This window comes from Porites lutea, chromosome 5 (assembly GCF_958299795.1).
Source record: "Porites lutea chromosome 5, jaPorLute2.1, whole genome shotgun sequence".
NCBI lineage: Eukaryota > Metazoa > Cnidaria > Anthozoa > Scleractinia > Poritidae > Porites > Porites lutea.
The window spans coordinates 25,313,007-25,340,900 of record NC_133205.1 but is presented as its reverse complement, the minus strand read 5'-3'; the positions used below and the strand labels follow the sequence as shown (position 1 = coordinate 25,340,900).

At 39.1% G+C, this 27,894-nt stretch overlaps 1 protein-coding gene across 1 annotated transcript; it reads right to left on the bottom strand.

Annotated features, from left to right (window-relative positions):
- Positions 1-1,009: 1,009 nt before the first annotated feature.
- LOC140937423 (dynein intermediate chain 2, ciliary-like) lies at positions 1,010-26,420 on the bottom strand. The gene is made up of 27 exons (XM_073386979.1): positions 26,281-26,420; positions 24,409-24,489; positions 23,510-23,560; positions 21,377-21,505; positions 20,086-20,147; positions 19,815-19,879; positions 16,806-16,873; positions 15,391-15,516; positions 14,591-14,650; positions 13,926-13,967; positions 13,655-13,744; positions 13,057-13,141; positions 12,391-12,508; positions 11,660-11,703; positions 11,073-11,139; positions 10,529-10,614; positions 9,989-10,089; positions 9,339-9,428; positions 8,899-8,983; positions 8,313-8,366; positions 7,817-7,884; positions 6,939-7,045; positions 6,124-6,223; positions 5,068-5,122; positions 3,783-3,861; positions 3,190-3,247; positions 1,010-1,488 (listed from the first exon to the last, which is right to left on the bottom strand). Exons 1-27 carry the CDS (start codon positions 26,311-26,313, stop codon positions 1,405-1,407), a joined length of 2,088 nt encoding a protein of 695 aa, XP_073243080.1. The 5' UTR covers positions 26,314-26,420; the 3' UTR covers positions 1,010-1,404.
- Positions 26,421-27,894: the final 1,474 nt, after the last annotated feature.

Below are 27,894 nucleotides of genomic sequence, written 5' to 3'. Positions count from 1 at the left end.
TAGTGGTTAACTATGACGCGAAACGAAAAATGAACCCTGTGCTTCATTGTAGACGCTGTCATTAATAAGAATGGTGTCCTCTTAAAACTAACCAAAAAGCTTAACGGGCGCTGGCACACAGGCTACAAAATCAAGTCAATCGTAAGGGGAATTTTTTTCGCTAACTACAAAAGCCGCAAATCTCTGAACAGTCTTTGTTGTCGAGTACAGGACGACGACAATTCCCCCAGGAGCTTCCGTGTCCACAGAAGGCCATTTACACTCACAGGATACGCCCTAAAGACAGGTCCCTGGCTCTTCCTGTATAACAGGCTTGCACGCGCGTGCGTATAGTCAGGAGAACAAACTCGGATTGGCTGATGAAAGCGCGCGCCGCCTTCCCTCAAAGATTTCGTCATAATGCAAACCGATTTCTCGATCAGACGAAAACTTTTGACTGGTAGAACAACGCTCACGATGACTTTAAGTTCCCATTTTGTTTAGGTGACAGTAGAAGTCGAAGAAAACAGAAAACTCGGAGAAGGTTAGTGGAACGTCCTGTTGTCTACTCCATCAGAAAAGACTTAGTCATTAGGAGAAATATCTGCACCACTTTCTCACTGTCAGTTCTAAGTACTTGAACACACTAGATGCTTCTTGGTAAAGCCCCATGATACGTGGTTTAACGTCAACTGCAACGTCCTTTATTTGTGAACAACAAATACTTCACCGCTTCATGTCACGTTAAACGATGAAACAACATGTTTAACTTTGAGACAATTGAGATGTCCGCTCAACAAGTCACAACTTGTTGAAGTGCGGCAGTCTTGACAAACGCTGAAGATGTTTTCTTTCGTACAAGCTGCACCTTTGCACAGTCATCGTTCGCAGTTTGTTCCGCAACAAAGTCAAATATGGCCATTAACCCGACCAGCATAACGCATGCCAACAAAAAAAAGCGCAAAAACCCGCAACAGATAACATATAATATTATGGCCACTGAAGAGGAAAAAATTAAAAACATGCAAAATGGGAGTAAAAAAGCTGTTTTAATATTTAATAATACATGTAGACACCAATTCAACAGTACACATGATAAAATACCATTAATTCATCTCGCAATCTCTCTTCGAATGGCTACACCATTAAAATATTTACACAAGAGATGTGGCAGCTATTTTTGCGGCACAAACTAAGAGAATGCAAAATAAAGCTGACAGAGCAATTATTGAAGTCATTTGTTTCTACCTGCTAAGATCCATTTTTGGCTTCGTGTAGTCGTGTGCGAAAACAAGACAAATCCTAAACAAACAGATTTATACAACGTGTGGAATGACTTTATACATCGTAAGTATTTCTCGATACGCGTGCATAAGATATTTTTGTTTTATCTTCTTTTTTTGAAGCGGATGCAACAACAGTCATTCAGTTCTTGGCAGAAGGTTCCCTAACAAGACTTAAGAGCTTCTCCATCTTCGCCATTTCGTTTTCGGGTCCTTTAGCTTTTTCCTGAAACAGAGAAAAAACGTTGCACATCAGTCCCGCACATCGCGCAGTATTGTTTAATGTCTTGCCGAAGAATTTCTAGATATCAAAACAGTACGCCAAGGGGGGCTAAATAAAAATGATGCTAAAGAGAGGTGGGTGTGATATGAAACATTGCTACACTGGAATATCGGTTGGAAGCAAATGAAATATTTGACCTCAACAGCCAACCATGTTTGATTGGTTGAAAAAGATTGCTTTCGAGAAACAGAAAAATGGCGTGGTTAAAAATACTGTTATTCAGTGTAAATGACAAAGAGAGGAAACATGAAATACATGAAATAAAATGCCAGTGAGAAAGAAGGCGACATAAAATAATGCGCAGTTTCGCGATTGAAAAAGTTAAGTTAAACGTTAACTTAAAAAGTGTAAGGGATTAAAAGAAGAGTTCGTCTTTGTTAAAACAAGAACCCCATAATAGGGTTCATTGGTCTGTCGACTGCGCGTTTTTAATCGGAGCTGTATAGGCAAGTTAGCCTTTTGAAAGAAGAGACGATTGGCATTATTTTTGAAATGACCCGTCCCCTCCCCACAAAAATCGGCCCTATTGAAGGGGAAATGGGACACGCGAGGCCTTCTAGGAGTTCCGTCCGCTAGTTTGTCTATTTTCGACATAGATGGAAGGTATTGCTTGAATGGGCTTTGCCCTCACGGGCAGCCCAATAATAGGAAGCTGTAAGCTGTTCCAGTACTAAACCGCACTCAGGTAAAGTAGGGAGAAATGAATGAGTATGAAGTATCAAGAGTATGATCCGAAGTATCATTAGTGTGAAGCCCAGAACTATTAGGCTTCATTTCTGTTAGCTTAGAAAAACGTAAAGCCGTTACGTAGTATTAGAGAGTATTTTTTTTAAAGACTATTAAAGAATCTATTAGAGCAACAGACAGAAAAGTTGATAGAGATCAAGTTTACTGTGACCACAGAGGTAACCGGTCAAGTAGCCCGAAAGTCATCGCGCCCGAAGTCATGTCGCCCGAAACCAGAGTTATGTCGCCAGAAATTTATAGTTATGTCGCCAGAAATGACTTCGGGCGACGTGACTTCCGGCCAGATGACTTTCGGGCGACTTGACCGTAAACCACCAAAGAAGTTCCGTACAGGAGAGAAGAGTATGGGAGGCGGTGAACAGGGTTCTTCATCAGAGTCTGCAGCTTGTGAGAGAACAAGAAGAGGAATCTCCTCCTTAAAGTGAGAATGAAGGATCAAGAACAAAAGTGAGTGATTGAAGACATTAGTATGATTACATGCATAACATCAAAGGCAAAAAAGAAATAATTCAAGTATCTTCTATTGGGTGATATCGTGCATGCGTTAGGGAATGAGGACAAGATGAATCGAGTTTTATTGTGCATGGTGTTAGGAAGCAGCAAGGCTGAGCCGAGTAGACGGCGCGTTCCGCGTGTTATTCAGAGGTCCCGCTTTGAGTGCTAACCCCAACGCTAGCTTGATTTGTTCTGGCAGTCCTCAGTTTAACTCCTCGGCCACGCTAATACTGACTCAAACGGTTTGCCTCCCGCCAGTTAGTATTCTTAACCACAATATTTTCGTGATATAAATTATTAATTTGTAAATTCTCCTCTTAAATACTGAAATAAACTTAAACTTGAATATACGGACACCAAAGGGAACAATATTATTCGCATTTATTTGCAACAAAGGAATACCTTGGGCTGTGTCGCTTTCCTTAGATTTGGTGATAACTTCAAAGATGTCGCGTGCCCCCTGCCGAAGAAGAAGAGATATTATATTATTATTTATAAAATAACTAAGATAGTAAGCGCGTTCTGATTGGTTAAAAACCCATGGTTTATTGTGACTCGAAAAGCTTGTAAATCACGAACCGAGGCCCGAGGGCGAGTGATTTACAAGCTTTTCTCGTGTTCTCCCAACATCCCGTGTGGGTTATCACGCCGGTAATCCAGGTACTGGATCTCCGATTCTTTGTGAGTGGATTCAAATCATAGTGGGATTCCGGATTCCAAAGGCCAGAATTCCACATTCCACAGGACAAAAACTACACGGGCTGGCATTTCTTTACTCCCTTTGTCTGACTCTCTATGAGACGGACATTACTCTAAGACGGACACTTATTGCCGGTCTCAAAAAGTTTCCGTATTAGATGACAGTTGACCGTATAACGTTCTCACAATAATAAATCGGTTTGTTTGCAAGATATATTAGTTTATACAGTAGAATAAAGCGCAATCTCAAATTTACGCGTTTGGTTCACAAACAATATCACCAGAAACAAAATTACCTGTCGTCTCCCACAATAAGTACTGGGTATTCAGGGTTAAAAGCTAGATGAGTAAGCTTTGTTCTTTTCTTGTTAGCCACTGTTGATAAATCAAGTTAAACAAATTAGTTACTTCCAAAAGAATCCTCATTTAAGAATGAGATAACATTAGATTAGAAGTACACACAATTAAATATAATCAAAGATAAAACTGAACCACAACATATTCACTGTACAGCAACTCTCTGTTGAACAACAACAAGCCAGGGGCAAGTTGAGTCACAGTTAATAGAGAGATTTTAAGATACACGTTTCACGCCAAACGGCAAACTTGAATTTGTGCCACGTGACAAAATTTTTCCCTTAATTGTCGTTAACTGTTTATTACTTCAATTAAAAAGTAAGTAGTTTCAGGCCAGCTTTATACATAAGAATTGTTGTGGACAGTTTTTATCTGCTTATTTTATATTCTGAGAAATTGACAACTTGAACCTGACGTTTGCCGTTTGGCCTAAGCGTGAATCTTAATCCTCATTAATCATTAATCTTAATGTAACTGTAGGCGTAAACTATGAGCATAATTTATTAGAGGAGACTTGTCATGAAGGACGGTGCTGCAGTGTTATGTTGGAAGCTCCCTGATGGAGCACAATCCTTTGATTTTTGTTCACAAATTGTGACTGAATTAATTAATGCGACATTTTAATTGGTCGATAAGATAGAAACTGATAGGAACGGTATTGAACGTTGTGCACCGTCTAACCTGCGATCAGGAAGTCCGACGGGCTTTTTAACCATTCTTCTCTATTAACTATGCTATAGATCGTTTTCACATGACGTCAGGGCGGCCATATTTGTGTACGAAACATTGAATCGGCGGTCCGTGTTTGTGTACAAAAAAAATCCTATGGGAATTGAACTCTTTTCACATGTTAAAACTTTCTTTTTTTCAAAGCAATTTGCAAAGCTGCCGACCACGTGACTGAAAACGATCTATAAGGTGGGACGTCCAGCCTGGCTAGTTAGAGGTAATTGAAATCACCATTTACAATGGTCTATTACAATAAATAGAAGCCAATTTTTAGGACTCGTCCCAAGTAAAGTTAATGCGATCCAGGATTCCAGTTTGCTTGTCAGTGGAACTTGGATTCCGGATTTCAATCTTAAACAGTATTTCGGGTTCCTTGAGCTGAATCCCAATTCCAAGGGCCTGGATTCCAGATTCCACAAGCAAAAATTTCCTGGATTCCGGACTGATCCGCATTGCCTTATATGGGGCAATAAGACACTAAACCAACGTTCTAACCTGACTGTTCACACAATGGTTCGTACTTGTTGACATTCAGATCATACACATAAACCTGCACAAGAAAAAATGTGTTTTCATTTAAGTGTTCCACTAAATTAAGATAATGCTTCGGTTTGTATTTAGCTAGTCAATCTAACTATTGAGTCCTGCGAAATCCTTTGATATAAATATTTAGATGAAACCTTATCAGCACTGTCTCAGAATGGAAGAATTTTACTTTCCAGTAACTTACAGCACTATATCTGCATTTTTTCCCATTAAGTTTAAGTTAAGCCTCTTCTAGATCAAACTTCAACTCAGTCTTATGTATCAACACAGCCACTGCTTTTTAACTGGGTAGGTACAAGTGTTCTCTGTCTCTGTTGACATATCATGAAAACTGAATCGTTTGCTTAAGGTCAATCCTATGTTTTGTGCTGCACAACTCTACTGTGCATCATTAATGCTAGGAACCTTTTTGTTCTAGAAGAATAAAATTTTACAAGTGGTGCAAGAGCGGACCTTTTCCGAGGAAACAATTTTCAACAGACCACCATATCTATCGAAGAGCTTAATAAGAACTAAAAACTCTGGCCTGTAAAGTTAAACGAGTTCTGTAAGAAAGAGGAATTCGATGTGAAGCCTAGGTATTGGATCGGGGCTAGTTTTGTGAAAATAGCTGTTGAAATAGGCGATTTGCACAATGACGTCGTTTGAGTTTTGACTACTACTACCAGAATCCTCCAGCGATCTTCTTTTTTGTGCATATAAGGGTTTTTACTATTTGAACCTCACTGGGTTTACAAAATTTGACAAGAAACACGAAGTGGACTCAGGTTGTAGTGGTAAAATAACACCATCATACAGAAGGCCTATTGCCATTTGAACTTCACATAATTTTATGTATATGATTCTGTAAGAGCTTTAACGGTTGGACTAGCAAGTGTAGTTTCCTATCTTCGTTTCCAGTCCCTCCCACCCTCATATCTACTTCTTTTATTAATTTCACTTACTTAAGCAAATGGAAATATATTAAATTAAGCAAAATGAAAATGAAATAAGGATGCCGCTTACCCGACCATCAGTAGTGCACGCTGCAAACACCGTGCTGGCGTAAGGTGCCCAGGCCACATCACCAACAGAGTTGTTCAGGTCAAACGTAAACATAGGCTCACTATAAAATAAAAACCACGAGTTAGTACTTTATAACGCAAGGTCCATCATTTATCTTCGGCGAAGAGTACAAAACACAGTCAACTGAATTGGTCCCAGCAAGAGTTGGTACCAGTATCTGGCGCTACAATCCGGCCCCCGCAGGCGGGACCAACTCTCGGGCTCTTAGAACAATTGCGGAGAATGCGTTGCCTTTACCCTGACGTCCACAAATGGTTAGACAATCTAGTCTCTTCGGGTAAGTACGAGAAACTTCAGGCGCCGTCTCAGAGCACTTTCAGAAGAAACCGGAAACGGGCTTTGAGAAAGACTACATTTTCACTGAATAACGTGACTTTTAAGGGACGTAAAAAAAACACTGATGTTCGAAAGAGCAGGGGACGTAGCAATTAAGACGAGGATATCAACTTGGACGCAAGTCCTCTTGCATCCCCTGTTACCATAGCGAAATTCAATAATCAATAAACAAACTCTCTCAAACTTCAGGTAATCATAAAACGAACTGTTTTAGGAACGAGACCTATTAAAAAATGTCGTACGTATGGTAACATGATGCGACGGACAATTTTTTTTTTCAAACGATAAAAATTCAGGCCTAAACTGTTAAACACAACGCAACTGTTTGTTTGCTCTGACTCTTTAGTTACAAGGTTTTGACTTTCTATCAATACAGGAAAAGTTTCTGGCAACAGTTTCAGACATGTATAAACACGTACAGGTAATTGTGATCCCAGATTTTCACAGTCCAATCTGCGCTACATGAAATGAAGATTTTAGGATGAAAGTGATTCCACTTCACTGAGTAAACCGCCATATGATGTGCCTACAAGGAAAGGCGAAAAAACAGATATTAACCTAGGTATGTGATAGCTCCCTTGTTGTCCAACCCCTCACCTGCAACAAGTTGAAGCTTTTCCCGTGAGGACCGTGGGAGGGCTGCTTGTTTCTGCAGCTCCCGCGCAGGTTAACTACATCATTGAATACTGTATTAAGATAATCATAACGTGTAGATATAGGGCCAATAACTCCACGCAATAAGTTTGTGCTCGTTCCAACTCTCTGCCAGAAGACCAGAAATGACCCGTCCCCTCTCCGCGAAAATCGGTCACATTGAAGCGGGGATAGGACACGCAAAGCCTTCTGAGAGCTCCGTCCGCCATTTTGTCTCTTTTTGACATAGGCGCGACTCATTTCTTGATTGAGCGTTGCCATCACGGGTAGTCTAATAAATTGAACGATCGATCCCACCAGTGTGACTCTCCACACATCACGCCCCAGTTGTTCAAAAGCTGGATAGCGCTATCCACCGGATAAATCAATATCCAGTGGATAAGTATTAGGGAAAACAATTACACTAACCACTGGATAGAGATTTATCCGCTGGATAGCGCTATCCACCTTTTAACAACTGGGGCCAGGTGGGGAGAACCACGGTCACAACGAGACAGCCTCGGCTAGAGACCGAGCCTATAGGCCGTGTGGAACTCTTGGAACAGCAAACAAGATTGGGCAGGAAAACAAATGTAAAGAAACACCAAAGACTACAGTTGAAGAGTCTGGACACTACTACAAAGCAGTAAGCAATGACACTTACGTCGTAAGTTTCGAGAAACTGGCTTGAATACGTTTTTGAACATTTGTGGATCTTTCCTTCTTCTGTGCCTGGTGATGAAAGAAAAAGGAAAGACAATAAGGTGAACAAGTAGACAAGGAAAGATCCAATAAATGAATGAATGAATGAATAAAATACATAACGATTTGAAGGTAGCACATCCCCTCTGTGGTCCTTCGTCTACCTGATTGCTGGTCGAATTGGAATTTGGAAATGTTGGTTTATCAGGAGAGGGAAAACCGGAGAACCCGGAGAAAAACCTCTCGGAGCAAGGGAGAGAACCAACAACAAACTCAACCCACATATGGCGTTGACACTGGGATTTGAAGCCCGGGCCACATTGGTGGGAGGAGAGTGCTCTCACCACTGCGCCACACTTGCTCCCCCAAAATGGTAAAAATGTTGACACCAAAACTAACAATTAGAAAGACAGTTAGTAATACTAAGACAGGTCTGTATGAAAATGGTATCAACTTACCGACTAGAAACATATAGTCCATTGTTTTATGAAAATCAAATGCAGTGCCACACCCTGTAAATACAAACAAGTTTACTTCTTACTTTTGTCATGCAGAATTTTAATTATAGGGACGTAATCCGATGGATTTCCAATTTGGTTGAGGCGACTGAGCATCTTTTAAACGTATGTTCCTGTTTTGACAATAAAGACGTGCATAAAGATTTCTTTACGATTTTGAACTTAGCTAGAAACATCAGGCTAACAGAAAGCAGCGAGACATGATAATACGAGGTGAAAAATAGGGGGAGTCGCCTGGTGAGAGGGGCTTCCTCACACCCACCCCCAAAGTAGGCAAAAAATGGTCCCTTGGCCCTTTCCCCCACGCCACACCCATCAAATAAAGGACTAACGGGGGGGACAAACTTGACGCGTGGGAAACTTTTTACATATTCTAACACTTTGTTCAACTAATCATTTACTTTTTCTTTTTATAATTTTGTATTACGAACCTCAAAATCAAAGAACATGTAACCGAATCCAAACATGTAACAAACATTACGGCAGCTAAAATTCACCTAAAGTAACAACTCAGCAGATAAAATACCTAGGCTTGGAAGTTGTGTATTTTCCCCTTCTTCAGTGGCATTCCCCTGCTTCAAGGTAATGATATCTGTATATCTTAACTCACTCTAAAGAAAAAGAAGCGACTCAAAGTTATTGAGAAATGTTTCCTTTGTGCGCCTTTTACGCAAACTGCACATTTTCTCAGACTATCAGCTCAAAACGTCGGTAATTGTCGAGCTTTATATTAAACGAAGAGAAAAAAATCGAGACCGAGAATCATTTTTACACTTTCTGTTCCATTTGAGAAAACGTTTCATTAAATCTTACGGCAATATCTTTAACATAGAACGTAAACTGAAACAGCTGTACGCGTGCAACTGGCGGCAAAAATAACGCCCACGTGGCAATCAACGCCAACTGGGCTTCTGTGGAAAGTCATGCTTGGTTGAACCTCAGAACTCAAAGCGTACATTTATTTACCTTCACGATCGTCCATTGGCTTATTCTACCATCAGAGGACACCGAGAAGAAATTCATGTTGTTATCAAGGTCATCTTTTTGCCATTTTACCTGTAACAAAACAGAGACAAAAGATTTAAAGAGTCAAGTGGAAAATCAGACACCTCTGAACTTTTTTTTACAAGTAAAAAGCTTTTTTCTCATTCTGAGGTAATAAACAAACTCGACCGTGATTACTCGTTTTGATAAGCTGACCACCCTTGGCAGTTGTTCGTCTATTCTTGCCGTTTCAACAGTGTAGGTAATAAGTCCATGACTGTGAACTAAAATACTTGTCAAAAATCTAGAAACACTTGTGTGTCGTTTTCCCTTCCCCAGAGTTGATTTGGGTATTACAGTGGCTCAACATTACGGAAGGAGAGGGGCAGATTTGACTGGGAACAATGGTGCGAAGAATGAATGTAGGAAATTTTCAAGAAAATTCAAGAGAAAGGGTGTCTGTTTCAACGATTTGTGAATAGTATTGTTGCATACAGTAGAGGCTTAATTCGAAAAATTATTTCCCCGTAATAGCCTCAAACGAAAGTAAGTTCCAGGGGGTATTAAACTGAGATGATTCTGGGAGTATCAAGATGAAACAAGGTTGTTGTGATTTCAATCTGCTGTCTTACCTGCCAGACTGGGTCTGTGTGTTTTCCAGTTTTTGCTGTGGACTGGTACATGAGCTCGATCTTATTTGCTGGTGTAACAACTGAGTACACCCCAACACTCCCTACAAGAGGCAAAAAACAATTATGCTTTATCAATATTTATTCCATGTGAGTGCGTTACTGTAGACGGAATGAGACTGATGCTAAAATTTCCTGCTGCATCTTTTACGATTATCAATATATTCGTCCATAAAGGAGGTCTGGACCCTTATCACGAGATTGGAGTACTGCATCGAGAACGAATTAACGCTGAACCTGTAACGAACTGAAAGAATATCTCCCTGACATTTATTTCAGAATTTCCTCGTGACCGAGGAAAAAGTTAGTTTTTCCCTGACTTTTCCCTGTCCGTGGTACCCCTCGTTTGCGATCTAAAGTGTCCCTACTACCGTGTTGCTGTTGATTTACCTTTTTTTCAAAAGCGAGATCTCAAGCAGACTATTCAGGTAAACAAAACGTTAGAAACACTTAAGAAATCTTACTGTTATTGCTATCACATACCATCGTAAAAACCAGCTGCGATGAAATTCGGATGCTCGGGATGAAAATCCAAACACATTACTCCGCTCTCCGTTTCACAGACGTACCTGGCACATGACAAAGTGAATGAAGTACTTAATACTCATAAAATACTGTAAAATCCCGCTTTTACACACAGGACTGAAACAAGTCCGTAAGAATTAGAAGGTGGGAAGGTGGGGGGAGGGAGGGTGGGCACGGTGGCTGCTAAAGGATAACCTACGGGAAAAGCCCCTGGGTATGAGGTGTTAGGTTTGGAGTTCTCCCCCGCCCCAGCCCTGTAAGCAGCGCAACACTCAGAACTTGAAAAAATAAAGGTGCAACAGATGCTTAAAACCAGGAAAACTTTAGACTCTATCCTTTTCAAGGGCAGTAAAATGAATGTAGGATTAACTCTGGTTGGTCGTCACAACTTTCTGATTTGATTTCAGTTATACCTCGAGAAAGGAAGCCACAACTTCTTCTGATGCTAAGAAATTATTACCCTCAGATCACGAAAGCTACATACAGAAGGCTTTATACTCACTCGGGAGACGAAGGATTCTTCAAGGTGTACATGGTAAGCATTCCATTACTTTGCTTTAAAAAGTCATCTAACAACAAAAAAAAACATCTTTTTCAGTGAAGCCTGTCAAGTCTCACGCACGCAGGGCGAAAGAATCGTCTCAGGCTTAACAAACGCGAGACGCCTGAAGGAAAGAACGCTCTAAAATTCATATAGTAAGTCGTAAAGAACGTTTCCCAATTGTTTCGGGTTTGACCTTTATAATTCTAATTTTAAAAAAATCAAATCTCTACATGACAAGAAATACAAAGTTCCATGTGAAAGTGCTGCTAAGTTTGTTCTTTTTTTAAAAAAAATGGCAAAACAATAAGATTTCATTCACAGAATATCAGTTTAAAACTACACATTGCCAGTGTCTATGATTTACTCCAGACGTGAAAAGATAAATTAGGGGGGAAACCTCTTAGCCGCCCCTCTCTTTCTTCCATCTTAGATGAAAAGCCTGGTCTTAACTGCGAAACGGGTTTAATGTGATAAATGAGATAAGGCTCAATACATTGCAGGTCAAGTGCAATGTTTTGAAAGCCACTGAACACTTCTAAACTTACATGATCCATGTCCCACTCCGAACAAGTCAACGTATTTTGGACTCCTACAAAGAAAAAACAAACAGGTGCAAAATTTGAATGAAAGGAGAAGAAGGCATCAAGGGAAAAACTATTTTCTTGAGAAAAAAAGGGAAGAAAGCATAAAACCAAATAAAAAATGAAAAAAACCAAATACACCAAATGTCGGCAAACAATGCTGGGATGTATGACTACATCTGACAAAAGTTAAATATTATATTGAGACATAAAGGTAAAATAAATTATCACCCAGCAAATAATGGCCAGTAAGTTTGGAAAGATGAGCTGAGTTTCTGACATTGCCATGCCACAAATGTTGGTCAAATATGTTGCCGCTTTTAGTCGTGGGTCAAGTATCGCCACCAAACAAATACTGGTCATTGGTCAATAAATGTTGATATATCACGCCGTAGTTTCAACAATGCCATCTAGCAAACGGTTACCAGAAACAATGAGATATTCAGCCGCATCTTCGACACTACTATCCAACAAAATAATTATGTTTACAAACAATGATTGGAGGATAAGCGATGTCCCTAGTCCTGGGTTGCCACAGAGTTAATGTCGGTGAAAAATGTTAAAACGTCCTACGCCCCTCTAGACTTTCTCAAAGCCTTCGCGTTTGTCCCACGCACTTCGTTCGCTGGCTTTGTCCGGTCAACTCGAGGGCGAGTCACCACTTGTCTTACATTATCAACTAACAGTTCACATACCAAGAGAGTGATGTGACTGCCATTCTCTTGGACTTTTCATAGGAGAATTTCCACAGAGGTAATAGAGTACCCTCCTGGTCTTTATACTCGTCCGCTGCATCCTCCCAGTACTTGAAATCTATACACAATTTCACAACAACAAACTAAAATTTCAACACGTCACTAGCAAGAGGGAACAAAACAATCTGTGGATTAAAGCAATTAATAAACACGGATTTGTGAGGGAAACAATTTTTTGTCAGTGGAAACGTTCACGACGTTTCACAAGTATTTGAGAGAAAAGCAAAAAGGTTGATGGAATTGGATGGAGTTTGAAGTAATAGATCAATATACAGTGGAAGCCAACTTTTGAAAAGAAACCCACGAGTTCGACGTCTTGCTGTGTTTTATCTAGATTGCCTCTGTAAATGGATAGACTTTGCTTGGCTGTACTTCTTTTCCCCTCAGTGATATTAAACAAGCCTGTTCCATGTCGTCGGTTAGTCCGGACGAGCAAAAGGAAAAGCGACTGTTGAATTACAAAAAAGGCGGAAGGAAAATAGGGAGGGAGTGATTGCTTTTTTCTTTTACACGCGCTCGCTTGTCTTTTCAGGCCTGCATGTTTGTCTGTCCCGACAAACTGAGAGCCAACAGCATAAAAAAATTAGTAAAAATGGTAACAAATACCTTGTGCAATATCATCATATGTGTTTTGATTCACCATTCTCTCCACTATCTTGCATGGTTTGGAGATTCGTGAGATATCATCACCCTTGAAGTACAAGGACAACATCATCACTAATTAAACAGAGGCAACAGTTTTTCTCACTACCTTTACCAAAGCCTTAAACTAGGAAATGCGTCCGCGCTATCGTCTTCTCCATAAACCTTAACAGCAAATTTTCCAGGAAATGTGCTCGTCGAACAAAGCCTAATAGAAAACCCACACCCTCACGCGGGGCATTAACGGTTCTGTTGAATTGTCCATTTCGAAGGAAAATGGCACTTTTGGTGTCAAAACTCTGGACAAACTGGGTGGTACACTCAACTCTCTCTACGACGGAAACTATCCTAGTCCACCTTACAGAGAGTCACGCAAAAAGGCTTAAGAAAAATATGGATCAACTCAGCTAGGTGACCGTTGTAGGGAGAAGGGAGATGTCCGTTTTTTGGAGGCGCCCACACTTTCCTCTACGAGAATTGACTGTAACGCAACCTCTGAGAGCAAAATAAATAATTGCTTAGTGTGGTAAGGTTCTCATACCAGTAACAGATAGTAACTAACCTGTACTTCAGATTGCATTAGTTTCTTCTTTTTATCCTCGTCCTTCTTAAATGTTTGCGTCTTCCTACTTTCTTTTTCTTTAATTTTCTCCTGAAAGATCGCAAGGTGTTCAGGTAAACAGAGAAGTAACCAAAGAAATCAAAGAAACTGAAGGTGGAAATTAGGTACCGATTTGCAAACTATATGCTAGATATTCGTTGTTGTTATAGGATATCGCATCTGAATGCAAGAAAAACAGTTCATCAAAACAAAAACAACTATCAAGTCTAACCTGTTTTTGTAGGTCTTCGACATAAGCATCATAAATTTCCCACTGTTTAAGAAAAAAAAACAAGGTAAGATATAAAATTAGAACTCACTTCTACTTTAAAAAACAAAACAAAACAAAACAAAAAAACAGAAAAAGCCGAGAGGAAACCAGTACAAAGTGCAAAACGAAAAACTATGAATGCATGCAAAAACGAAAATGAAATGGAAAAGAATCTAAAAAATATTGGGAAGTCTTCCTTCGCATAATTCAGTCCTATATCAGGGTAAGCTAGAGACGTTTCCTCTAAAGATTATCAAGGAAAACGTAAAATACCGGTCATAAGCCCCCCTGTCCTAGACTACGAGCAGTCTCTCTTTCTTCTTGGACCGTCGAGCACAACGCGCGACACACGCAATTGACCATGCGCGTGCCGCCCTCGTTTCTCGCGTTTCGCGGCTTCGCCGCTCGACGCTCGCGCGCGCGTGCACTGCCCTTTCTAATTCCGAAGAAAAAGCGAGACTGCTCGTAGTGTACCCTTTCCCTATCTATCTCTAACCAAATTTTTATAGTATGATTTCCGCTTATAACTTGACACCCCGGAGGCCCCTCTACATATATTCACACAGTGTAAAATATATCTTGTTTTAAGGTATAAAGCAATCAACACCTGGGTCATCCAAACCTACCTGGTTAGCAGTGGCCGAGAAATTTGCTCTTGGTGGAGGTTCAGTCGACGTACCACGTTCCTGAAATAAAATATTACAGTTATCAAAAAACCGGTAATTTCAATTTTTATCATCAGACTAGCCTGCGTCGCAGACGCTCTAAACTTTCTGTACAAATGGTTTAGACGACTGCGTGGGCCGGCTGCAACGCAGGCTATCATCAGGCATGTCTTCACTGTCTATTAATTCAGGCCAGAGACAAGAACTGAGTCTTCCAAAAGCTCACTTGGTATTTAAGACTGACACCGTTTCCGTGTGCGGGTACGGGTCATTTAGCTGTACGTGTAGCAGTAAATACGGGTAGATTGCCTCTTACCTGGGGGAAACGCGTAGGCTTCCGGGTAGAACGGTGATGCCATTTTCAAATCTGAGAAATCATAGTCACCCTTTATATAACTACGTGACAAAAATCTTCGTCTGTCCGTACCCGTCGGCAAAAACCGGTCGCGGATCCACACCGGTTTCCATCGTTTTACGGAAATCGGCTAGATTTTTCACAATAGATATATTTTTAATAAATAAAAACTTTCCAAGTTGTAAGGCTTCATCCAAGGTGAATAGAACTGGCCAATATCCTGTCTGAAAACCTCGGAAACCCAGAAAAGGGGACTTTAGGGAGTTAAAATCTAAAACCTTTTCTTCAAGGGGGGCATGCCCCCGGACCCCCCAGAAGCTTGAGTCTTCGGCGCTCGTTTAGGAAATCGGTCAGATCCGCGCCTGGAAACGGTGTATCTTAAGGTCGCTATTATTGTAACACGTACTCTGTAAGGATTGTTGTAAGTCTGAGATGCTCTTTCACTGAAGTTAAACTGGTTTGTTAACTTGGATTCAGCTTTTCCTCCAACAGAAGCAGATGAGTCCGGTCGAACTTCTTCTGCCGCTTTCTCCTGAAACAGAATAGAGCCGAACCCTCAATAAACGACCATTAAAAAGGCTGAGTTTTACTTATCACTTACGAGAGATGCAATGGTCTCTTACTGTTTGCTGAAGTTAAAATCACTATTTTCATTTGCTTCGTACAATAATTTGGGGCAAAAATGTCCAAATTTGGTTTTTTGATCATTTTTCCTAGAAGGGGGTGCTTAATTCTTGCACGTGACTTGTTTTAGAGGAGAAGTATTAATTTTGTTTCAATAGTTTGCAATTCATTTCGAAGAAAAATATGGACGACACGGATCAGTGATTTCTTGTGGCGCTGCGCATAGTTCAATAGTGTAATCTTAAGGTGTGGATATTCAAATGAACACTGATTTGTGCTACCATTTCTTTTGCAGCATTTATCTCAAGATTCAATTTTGGGATAGCATGCTCATGGTCAATGACTTCCTTATTCAAATTTTTTAACCAATTAAAGAGTTAATTTAGCCTGAGAAAACGGCCGATATTTCGCGATACCACCACTGGTTTAATGACGACATGACGTATTAGGAACGAGCGCAGAATTTCCATACTGACGATGCGTCACTCCCAGATCTGAGAAGTGCTTCTGACAGTGAAAACTTGGATGACAGTGAAAACTTGAATGACCCATGCATTATATACATACAGGTAGTAATTACGACACCTGAAGGAGAATCATGAGGAAGATCACTCTTTAAATAGCCTGGAACAGGCTTCGCAGTAGGGAAAAACGACAAAAAATGGGGTCCACCTTTTCCCCTCCCCAGACTACCTCGCGCCTCGCTTCGCTTGCCGATTTTTTTTTTTCACCCGCGCCGATTTTCTTCTCCTTTTTTCCCCAATGCGGAGCCTGGTCCCGGACTATTAAACGATAACCCACCCAGCCCAGGAAAGGTTGGCCACACCACCGGGGTCTATGTCCCCTACTCTTTTCAAACAATGGTGTGGGTTATTACCACCCCACAAGAACCATATATTAAGTAAAAGAGTGAAAGTGCTGTGAGACGGGACCTATGATTTCCCTCCCTATTTGAAAAGACTAGAAAGTCTAACTGTTTCTAGATGTCATTACAAAGGCAGCAATTTCTTTTCAGTTATTTAAAGACCCAAAGTGTTGGTCCGGCAGGGATTTGAACACTCGACCTGAGCTAGACAGGCAGCAGTTCATATCAATATGGTCACATTAACAGGGTTTTAACTGTACTCCTTACACTGTAAGTAAATAAATCATCTGCGTAGTCTCCATACCCCAACATACATAAAAATAACACCTCACCTCGCCTGCAGGTTCTGGTTTATTTTCTTTCTCTTCCTCATCAGCAGCTTCATTAGCATCATTTTCAGCTAGAGACAAAGACAAAGCAGCATAGTTATGTACCACACTCCACTACATTGAGAATTCTTTGGGATAAGTTGGGGTTTAATCAACGATAATGGGTTACTTAAAGTAGCGGCAGAATGTGTTTTCATCCCGGGGGGGGGGGGGAGGGGTACTTGGGTTACTTTTTGCTGGGTATGTGCCGTTGGCCTCTCAGAGCCCCTACCCCATTATAGTCTATTCTGTGGCCAATTATAGACCCCACCTTAGTCACTTTTGGGCAAATGTGTAATTTTCGCGATCCCAACTTAGTCACGTTCTATTTATGTATCTACCTTAGTTGAATGAAGAACACTTTACTTTTCACCTACAGTACAAACATTCTGGTACGTTTGTTAACCGTAAATATATAGAACTGTCCTCCCACCCTAGCCTGCGAATACGTCCGTCTCTCCTCGCTCTTCAAATGTCCCCAGCGACGAAGAGAGAGGAGAAACGGATGTTTTCGCAGGCTACTCCCACCCCAAAAACCCAAAAATTGCGACCCCATTCTAGTAACTCTGTCGAAAATGCGACCCATTATAATCACTCCAGTCGTGAAAATGCGACCCCATCCAGCGGCACATCCCCATTAGCCTATTATAACAAAGTACCCCGCCCCCGGGGTTTTCATTCTAATTTAGGGCGAGAGTGAATGCATTGTACCCAAGGCCAAGCACAAAGCACCCTCCTGGGTTCAAGTTCCAATCATTCTATGGTGTGTGACCACCCCCTTGCATGGCCCCATGCAACTGCTGATCTGAGCTGAGCGTCAAAATGTTTGCAGACTGGATTAAAGCACTATGCAATATGGGTAGAACACTCTTAAGCAACCACACCCATTTCTTAAGAAATTTAATTTCTGAAAGCCACAAAAATAGTGATCTCCAGACATTTGTAATCTGGAGAAACAGACATGGAAAACTGGAACGCACGTTTTTACACAGGATTCAAGGGAAATTTAACATGTTTTGTAATTTGCACCAAATCTGCAACCAACTCAAGTCAGTAAGCAGATTTTGTGAAGGAAAAAAATTTTCAACCTTGTTCAACTGAACAGCTTTTAAATACGAGGTGCAGACCATCAAAATTATTGTAATGGCAAAATAATCTTTGTCAGTGATGAAATACATGCAAAAATGCCCCAGAAACTAAACTATGAATAAAAAAGATTCAAATTTTGGGAGAAAATGGGATAAATTCCAAATTAAAGCACAGAAACGCTCATAACTTGATTTTATCCAGGAGATTTGGTGATCTGTAGACTCCTGAATAATCTGGGGGAGTTGGCATATATGTATTCTTAACTCAAAATGTACTGAACTAATTAGACATGTTAGTCCTCCTTCCCAGCCAAGGTCTACTCCCTGTGGTCTGACTTTCTCCCATCCATTTTGTATTTTTGTAAAATTAAGGCAATTTATAGCCCCTGGTGACTACAGAAATTATTTTTAGTGACCTTAAAGTGAAGTGTATGTGAAGATTAAAGGATAGAAACAGAAAAACAAGGTTTCACTAACAGACTCCAGTGAGTGCACGGCTGCGTACTGAATAGCTATAGCCACTTCCTGTTCTGTAAGCTGGAGATTTTTTTGAGCATAAAAATTTAATTTCTCATTTTTAAAAAAGGAAGAACACTATTTTACAGTTTTAAAAGTATTCCTTAAAAATATATTAATATTAACACTTAAAAGCCAGCTGGGGGAATCTCAAATTAATTTACAGGTGCGTTTCTTTATTAAAAATAAAAATCCAAATCTGGATTTTTAATGCAAAAATGAACATTTTGTTTCTTTACTAAAATCCAAAAATGGATTATTGATCCAAATGATCCACAACTGAGGTGAATTCTTTGGATCATATCCAAAACTGGATACTTTGGATACATGATCCGAAGTGATTCTTTACTACGGATCTGGAAAGAGTGAATACTGCCAGCGGTGACTTGAAACAATTTTAATACATTCATCTGCTGTTTGACCACACTGCTTATCTTAATGGCTATTTTTTAACCAAAGGCATGGATTAAATGGTCAACTTTGTCTACTTTATCGGGGTGGTAAAATTGCAATACAAACAGGACCTCTGTTGTCCTAGTTCGCAAGGACAAAACCGCTACACAACTTTGCCGGCATACCTTGCAAGACCTTACTTTTCCAGCACATACGCGCTGTATCATCACAGATTCATCTTCATTCGGCCAGTCTAAGACAGTATCCTTCAGCTAATCGTCCAAAATACAATGAAAGTTCAGCAAGCTTTCAACACTGTCAGCAGCTGTGTTACTCTTTCTCTAAAATACTGTCGACATTGTGGGTCGTTTCTATCGAAATGGATGAAAAACCATCCTTTTTTGGAATGATACATCGTTTCTTTTCTTGATGAAAAATCCTAATGATGTGGATTTTTGATCTGATCTTAGATTTTAGTAAAGAAACAGACCCTACAATCTTGTGCAAGAGGCATCACAACTTTAGTTATTTATTGTCGTTGAATTATATTTATCATGCAAAAAGTTTATGTACTTGAGAAACACTGTCCTCACAAAAAGAGCATTTGAAATCTCATACATGTAAAAAGAGCTCAGTTAACCCTCAGTATAATTTATAACTTGACAAATCTTAAATTTTAAGTTTGTAAGTAAAAAATATTTTCCAACCTAACATTCAATAATCAGATATGTCTATTTAAAATATATACTTGAATGAATGACCTAACCAAGAACTTGCTGAGGACAGGCTAGGGCACTGCTTAGACTAAAAAATAATCCCTGGGGGAATAAATAAATATCTCAAACTAGTAAAGACAAGTTAAACGCTCATTCCAAAAAGCACTGGAAAAGAAACTTATCTTTGTACAACACTGATACACCGTCAAATAGCTTTACATATTGTTCTACATTTCCTACAAATACACACTACAATATACCTTCTTCATGTCCTTGCCGAGCACGCTGTCTTCTGGCTTCATCTGAGTCTTTATGAAGCATATTCCTGTGCAAAAAAGAACAAACCAACAAGTTACAGATGTACATTCATTTACAAAATATGTCACATTAAGCACAACAGGGTCCCATCAGCCATTACTCTAACTATGTGTTTTTGTCATAAAAAATGTGAAAGGAGAACTTCCTATCATTTTATTTGTAACAGACTGTATTATTTTTAAAAGAAGTATTTTATCATGAGTATTCTCTCACCCATCAAGTGCAAAGTGAATTGCCAACTGGTCTACACTTGAAGTTGCTTTGTAACATTTTTCCTGAAAGAAAGATCAAAATTAAAATTAATTATGAAAATCAATTTTAAGTCACATTTTCTTATATCAAAAATGATAATAAAAAGTAAAATAAACCAAATAAAGATCAAACAAGAACTTTTAAGTGCATTCAAATTAACAAGGGTACACCAGGAATATTTTGTTAGATGTGTTTGGGAATCTCTTATGCTTGTAAATGTATATATCACTTTTTTGGGGTGACCTAAGTGATCACCACGTGTGGAGAATCAGTGACAGGTTTCTGAAAGAAACAATCTTCCAATTTAACATGCTTTTGTCAACTACCAACATTATCATGTACTGAATCTTTTTAACTGATTAAAATTAAACCGAATATTTTGAAATTTTTGCTCTTGTTTGATGCTCACAATATGAATGTCTAAGGCTCAGTACTTCAAAAGCTGCATATTTAGGGAAAGAATCCATCATTTTGTCCTCTGACAGCTTTTAAAATGAATTCAACGGAGCTTGGGTAAGAGAACAAGAGACTACAAATGTACATCAACTCTGTATATACATATGGTACATATCCTTTTAGCAAAGTAATAACAGGAAATGTCTGCCGAGAATATGGAAAAGGTCATCTAATCTGCTATACTACTCAACTGTCGTCTGTTGGATTAATCTTAATTCAGCAGATTTGGTAGGTATAAATACATTTTTGACCAGATTATAGAAAAGATAAGTGATATAAAAATAACAAGGACAAGTTTTTTATTTGTCATTTTTATTTAATACTTAGAGCAGTAAGAATGAAGGAAACTACTGTAAAAACATCATTCATAATGATTAAACCACTTTTTTGTCTGGTGGTCATATGTTAATGACGTATAGGTAACATCCATTTTCAGGTTAAAACAGTGTTCAATCTTGTTTGATTTAAGGTTTCCTTTTATTGCCTAGCTCTAAATACATAGGAGACAGCAAAAATTCTGGTTTAACCCGAGAATAAATTTTACCAACAACAGCTATGTCTACCATACCCTCACTTATGATCTAAGGCAATAACTAAATTAATACTATAGTTATAAGAAACCCTTATGACTTTGATCATCTTGTTTGTCTTTCTTATTTGGACACTCTTAAAGAAATCAAAGACAAATCAAAGGTTTTTAATGTAGTAATAATGTAATACACGTGCACAGTGATGACCAATATTAGAAACTTATGTTTAAAACACACAGTTATGAACTGAATAAAGTTTCAGTTACCTTGAAGCTGTAGCGGACAATATTGCTTGGGGCATGAGGGTTATTTGCAGTCAAGATTCTAGTAAACTCTACTTTCAGCTCTTCATCAGTTAGTTCAAGTTGGTCATCTGGCTTGATGAGCTGTTTTGGCTGCAACACAATAAAATACAACACACTACATTAAATATTACACTCTTAAACCCCTTACATCAATATACATATCAGTGCGCCACACCACAGCCATTTAAGCATGGCAAGTAGAACGTCGCTAATCTTAAAACAATTAATTTATGTTACATTAATTTTGATACATATACATATGTGCTGTATTGATTTATGGGTAAAGACAATATTATTATTATCATTATTACCATTATTATTATTATTATTATTATCAAAATTAATATTATAATATTATTAAAAATAGCAGTGAAAGTCACATCATATTAGTGATACGTACGTGAATGGTCACCCTAGGTTACAGTAAGTATGTTAAAAGGTTATGAAGACAAGACCCTCATAGCGGGGGTTCATTGGGCTGCATAGTGCATGTTTTTAAGCCGAGGCTGTATAGCGACTTCCACCATCATGAATGAAAATAGGCCAGTTAATATTATGAAACAAGAAATGATTGGTATTATTTTCAACTGGGACATTTCCATAATGCACCCCCTCTACGCCCCAAATATAGCATGACAGTATAACGTGACTTATTTGATCTAACCAAAAATTCCAAAAATTATTTTTCAATGTACTCTTATAAAAACATGACAGGGTCTGATGTTTTAAATACTGTTATATAACAGTAATATTCTGTTCCTTAAAACTCGCAAACTGTTGGATATTGTATTTAAAGCCCTTCTAACAATCCATGGCAAGTGAATATGTTTCTGTTTGTGAAAACAAAGAAAGATGGTAAATTTTAAGCTTGGTGAAGAAATGAGAAATGGTATGATCAACATAACACAAGCATGGAACAAAGAAAAAATCTGAGTCCCAACAGGAATTGAACTTATGACCTTCCGTAAACCAGTTGGATGCTCTAACCACTGAGCTACGAAGGACTCATGGCGAGCTCAGGCCAAATACAAGGTTCATGTATTACATGCGTCCTCCATACTGCTAGGATCAGCAATGTTGAAAACGTCATGTTTGTGGTAAATAAAGAAAGATGGTAACTTTTAAGCTTGGTGAAGAAATGCGAAAATTATGGTGTGATCAACAAGTCATGAGCATGGGACAAAGAAAAAATCAGAGTCCACGATCTACAAATAGCATATTCCTGGCCTCTCATGTGAGGAAAGACTTTTCATACACAGAGAGAGAATTGCTACAAGTTGAAGCTTTTCCCATCAGGACCGTGGGAGGGCCGCTTGTTTCTGAGGCTCCTGCACAGGATAACTACATCACTGAATACTGTATTTAGATAATCATTCCGTGTAGATCTATATAGCGCCAATAACTCCACACAATAATTTTGTGTTCATTCGAAATCAATTTCCAAGTCTGTTCACCAGACGAACTGAAATGACCCATCCCCTACCCGCAAAAATCGGCCCTATTGAAGGGGGAATGGGACAGGCAAAGCCTCCTGGGAGTTCTGTCTGCCATTTCGTCTTTTTTTGACATAGTCAAAGGTATTTCTTGATTGGGTGTTGCCCTCAGAAGGGATTGGAAATTCCTGGGGGGATGGGGGGTTCTCAAAGGCTCAAAAATTTAAGTCAATGTATGAAGCTTGACTGGAATTGCCAGAGAGGTGGGGGCCCTAAGGAAAACTCCCTTCAGTGGGAGAGGTATGGATAATTTTTGGAACCACACAATATATGATTATTAAATCCTCTTTTGTTTCAGTAAAAACATATTAATTAAGTAGTCATATAAAACAAAAAATATTCACACCATTTAGTCAACCAATGATTTTCCTTATATGTGCAATTATATGGGATCGACACTCAGTGTGAAATGTAAAATTTGATTACAAGAAAAGTGGACAAAATGTGTAAATCAATGACACAAACTAACAACTTTAGAAAAGATGGTTGCAGATGATCGTTCTTTTGGACTCTGTTTAAAAATAAATAAATCTTTTTCAATTCTAGAAACAATCATTACTACAGGTATTTTCATGAAAAAGTTGAAATTTATTTATTCTACCTGCATCCACTCATCCAGATCATCCCCAACCTGTGTTGCATCATCATCCTCCTAAAAAGGTCATTCAGATATTCTTTAATACTAAGTTCAAGTATTAAAAAACTGAGTTCAAGTAATCTTGCCCCTTTATATCACTTGTTTTTCCCCCTTTGGACGTAACATTATAATACCCCGTGCAGCAGTATCCCGCATATTATTATACTCATTTTTGTCCCCATGGTCATCATGCGGATAGCTATTTTCCATTACATTTATAGTAATACCATATTGATTAGATTAAGCACCCTACCTCAAATTAGCACTCATCTCAAATAAGCACCCATCCCTTTTGTAAGGGGGAAAAGTTAATTTAGCATACAGCCTCGAATAAGTACCAATGCCAACCCACCACCCTTCCCTCCAAAAAAACTGAAGTGGACAAGAAGAGTACATTGGTTATTATTAAATTTTCTTTACTGCCCTATCTGTTTCTCTTTGACTGACCCATTTTAAGACATTACACTGTGAGACATCTACATTGTACTAGGCAACATCAGAGAGTTCGCTCTGGCACATCCCCAGGTTTTGCTATTATTTACAGTTTTGTTGGAAAAGTAACTAACTACTTGCTGAAAATATTGAAAATTAAATATTAGCACCCAGCCTAAACTCTTCAGCCCCCTCTCTCAAGGCCTAAAAATTTCATAAGCACTCAGGATGCCTGATTGAATCAATATGGTATTCTTCTCTTGAGACAGGTCATTGGATGGCAAGGTTCCAAATAACAGCTATACAGGAGAGCAGTAGAAGCATCTTGAACTATATTGTTTCTCCAGCCCCCTATGACCCCTTCCATTTAACTACAGAACTCTTGTGTTCCCTCAGGATAGCAACCCACTAGTAGTGACAGATACATGTACCTTTTTCTTGGCTTTTGTAGCGGCAGTTTTGCTGGTTGACTTCACAGGTGCATTTGAAGCAGTAACTCCAGGCTTCTTCTCCTAGCAAAAAAAAATTTTAAAACGAATAATACAAGTGCAATATTTTTCATCAGAATTTATGCAGGCACTGAGGGAGTGAATTTTAAAAAATGATGGGTATATTTTGTTTCCAAGTTCAAGGTGCTTGCATAACAGCCTCACTAATAGCCTCACCGGTCATTTCAATACAAGTCTCATCAATAATCAGCTGAGATTGAAATAGCTTTGCTTAGTTGGCTTATAAGATGAGGAGTATTCACGATATGTGTTTTTCTTGTTTCTTGAATTTGATTTAAAATACTTTAAAGTTTCACTGTGAAAGTTTGCACTGAAACAACTTTCTATCAAAACACACAATTTCTTTACCGATGATCCCAAGGAATTCATTCCAGGGGATACTCTACCAGCAGGTGCATTAGTGCAGGTATATTACTTGTAACACTAATGAATGGTTTGAGTACTAGATTTTGATAATGCAGTTAGAGCGGTTTTCACTTGACTGTCGTAAAACCAAAACCAAAGTAAATACACTAGCCAACCAAAGGGCGTAGTAAAACCAAAACCAAACCAATTCCTCAATTACTTTCGACAGTCAAGTGAAAACCGCTCTATTACAAGATTTGGCTAGTTTTAGTATCACTTCCCAGTCACTGGTTTTTAACTAAGCACTGTCCTTGCTGGTGGACAAAACAATCTTTATCAAGAAAGAGATTAGTCTTATGTCCACTAGCATGACTGCCATGACATATCAGCTGAAAATCAGCGGAGATACAAAATTTCTTTTCGAGTGTTCAAAAATATTTCACCAGTAAGCTCAGCAAACAAGTGAAATATTTTTTCAACGCGAGAAGAGAAATTTCGTATCTCCAAGTGGCCATGTAATGTTCTATTTATTATATAAACACCAAAGAACTACCAAACCATTCCACTTTTAATTAATATTTTTTTTGGTGTGAAAGGTGTGATTTATTATGCAGTCATAACAACGGTGACACTTTCACATGTGAGGATAACATGTTGTTTTCACATGTGAAGATATCAAGTTTTCGCGAGAAAGCTCACCTGGTATTCCATTGGTGTTTATATAATAAATATGCATTATTCACTGTCTGTGCCAGTTATAGAACAATGCTCTAAAAATCATTTTGTAAACACTTGAATGTAGAATGAGCTTAAAAATATTATCGTTGGTCTTAAGTACAGAATTATACAGGGCAAATTTTCTAGGTACATACATTGATGTGGCTTGGCAGCTCGGAGGCTCGGCAGTCACAACTGACCAGCCACCAAGCCATCAAGCCACTAAACCATATAATCTCGACTGACCAGCCATCGAGCCACTAAGATATTTACCTTGACTTAACTTGTTCTGTAAACTTTATATTTAAACGTTTTATTTTACGTCTGTCTCATACTTAAATGTTTTATATCTTTCTCATTCTTTAAACACATGTCATGACTAGTGAGCCACCGAGCCACTTCTGCTTAAGACCTTGCAATATGGCCCTGTTTTCTGTAGTTGCTCACATGGACGTGTTTTGGCTCATTCCTATGCTGGAAAAATTTTCCTGCATATGACAATGTCATTATGGCACTTTATGATTTTATTGTTTTTCTTATGGAAAATATTTCAATAAATGCTTTGGAGTAAGGCAGTAACTAGAATACACTCGCACAGACATCACCGTTCCGTCATTTAAAGACACCTTTTAAATAAAGGTTGCAAGAAAACAAACATGGCGGACACCAAATTGCAGTAATTGTTACTCAGACAGAGATGATTATCTTCCCGGAAAGAAGGAGAAAACTTACCGCCTTTCCAGCCTTTACATTTAATTTCTTCATTTCTTCGTAGAATTCGATTGATTTATTGCGTTTTTTGCCTCTTAACTGAGGAAAAATGTCACCACAAACTGCACATCAGAGAAGCTCTCTTCAAAAAGCTTGACAAGTAGCAGTTCGTGTTTCCCTGGTAACAGGCATAGGCTACCAAGCTACAGGCATGGTTACAAAGCCGAAAAGATGGCGACCAACTCTGACACTGATGACAGTGATGGTATGAACAACAGTGACGATGAATATTTAGACGCAACGAAGAAATCGTGGACCGATTCAAAAGGTCCTTCAAGACCAAATGAAGGTATCAAAGAAAAGTTGAGGAGAAAATTTTGCCTCTTGTCGTATGGTAATTTTTTGCTCCAGACGAGGTTAGCACTTGACAGGCAAACGGCCAATGACAAAGCACAGGATATCAACGACGAGGGTCATTACGCAGATGATAAAAGTTATTTGCAAGGAGAATTTTACAGGAATCAGGAGAGTGATGAAGATGTGGGTTTTGCAGGTGACCTTGCTCAGGAATTCAATCTTATACCTTCAGACAGTGTCGGTGACCAGATGACTCTGAGAACCTTCACAAATATAAACAATGAACTGGGGATACGGGTTGTTCCGAGTGAGCGATTTGTTCGTGAAATAACAGATAAAAAAACAGAAGAAGAAGTAGATGATTAATATATTATTTTAAATGCCTCTTACGGTACCTTGCCCTGAGTGGTGTAACGCTAGATCGCTAAACTTTTACCCCATGCCGGAGGGTGGAGGGCGTGGTTGGCCCAGGAAACTTTAAGAAGGTGTGCGCCAGTGGAACTCTGGAACCTTTACCCTATACCATACTATACTGATTGCTAGAGAATTTTCATGCACAGTTTTTCCTTTTGCAGTCAACTTTTTATAGTGGCACATGGCTTGGCAGCTTGTTGGTTTGGCCTCTAACCAAAAAGCCTGCCTAGTAGGCACTAGTTTGTTTTTTAGCATGAAGGAAGAAATCTCGAGGACGGGTTAGGGGAGAAAAGGAGTGCTGGTGCCTGCTGCGAAGACCCTGGTTTTCCATTTACGCCCTCAATTTAATAACGTGACAGCGCTGCATCCACTGACGAAAAATTGATTGAAAGCAGATTGTATAGCGGCATGAGACCAACATCAGACCCAAAGGGAAAAATTGCCTTGTGAATTTTTATTTTATCTGCATAGAGAAAATGATGTAATGAGCAAACATGACAAATGCTGCTACATTTATGTTGATCAATGATGTGGATTTTAGTGAAATTCATCGATTCATCAATTCATTCATCCATCGACACTTCAGCTGACACGTACGATGATATACTTTCCTTGCTGTTTTTCTTTTAAACAGTCCAAACAGTCAGTCACAGACTGACATTCATCTAGAAGTGCACAGCGCCCCTCGAGCAAAAACAGGGGAAAAAGTTGTTCTTTTCTATAACGTACAGTTACAAAAGCTACAGTCCAAAGCTAGTTTTATTTCATAAATGTTTTAGCGCACAGCATGGAAGAATTTCTTCCCTCCTTCCCAAATGCGCGGGGCAGAATTACGGGGTGTGACATGCTTTGCATGTCTGCACT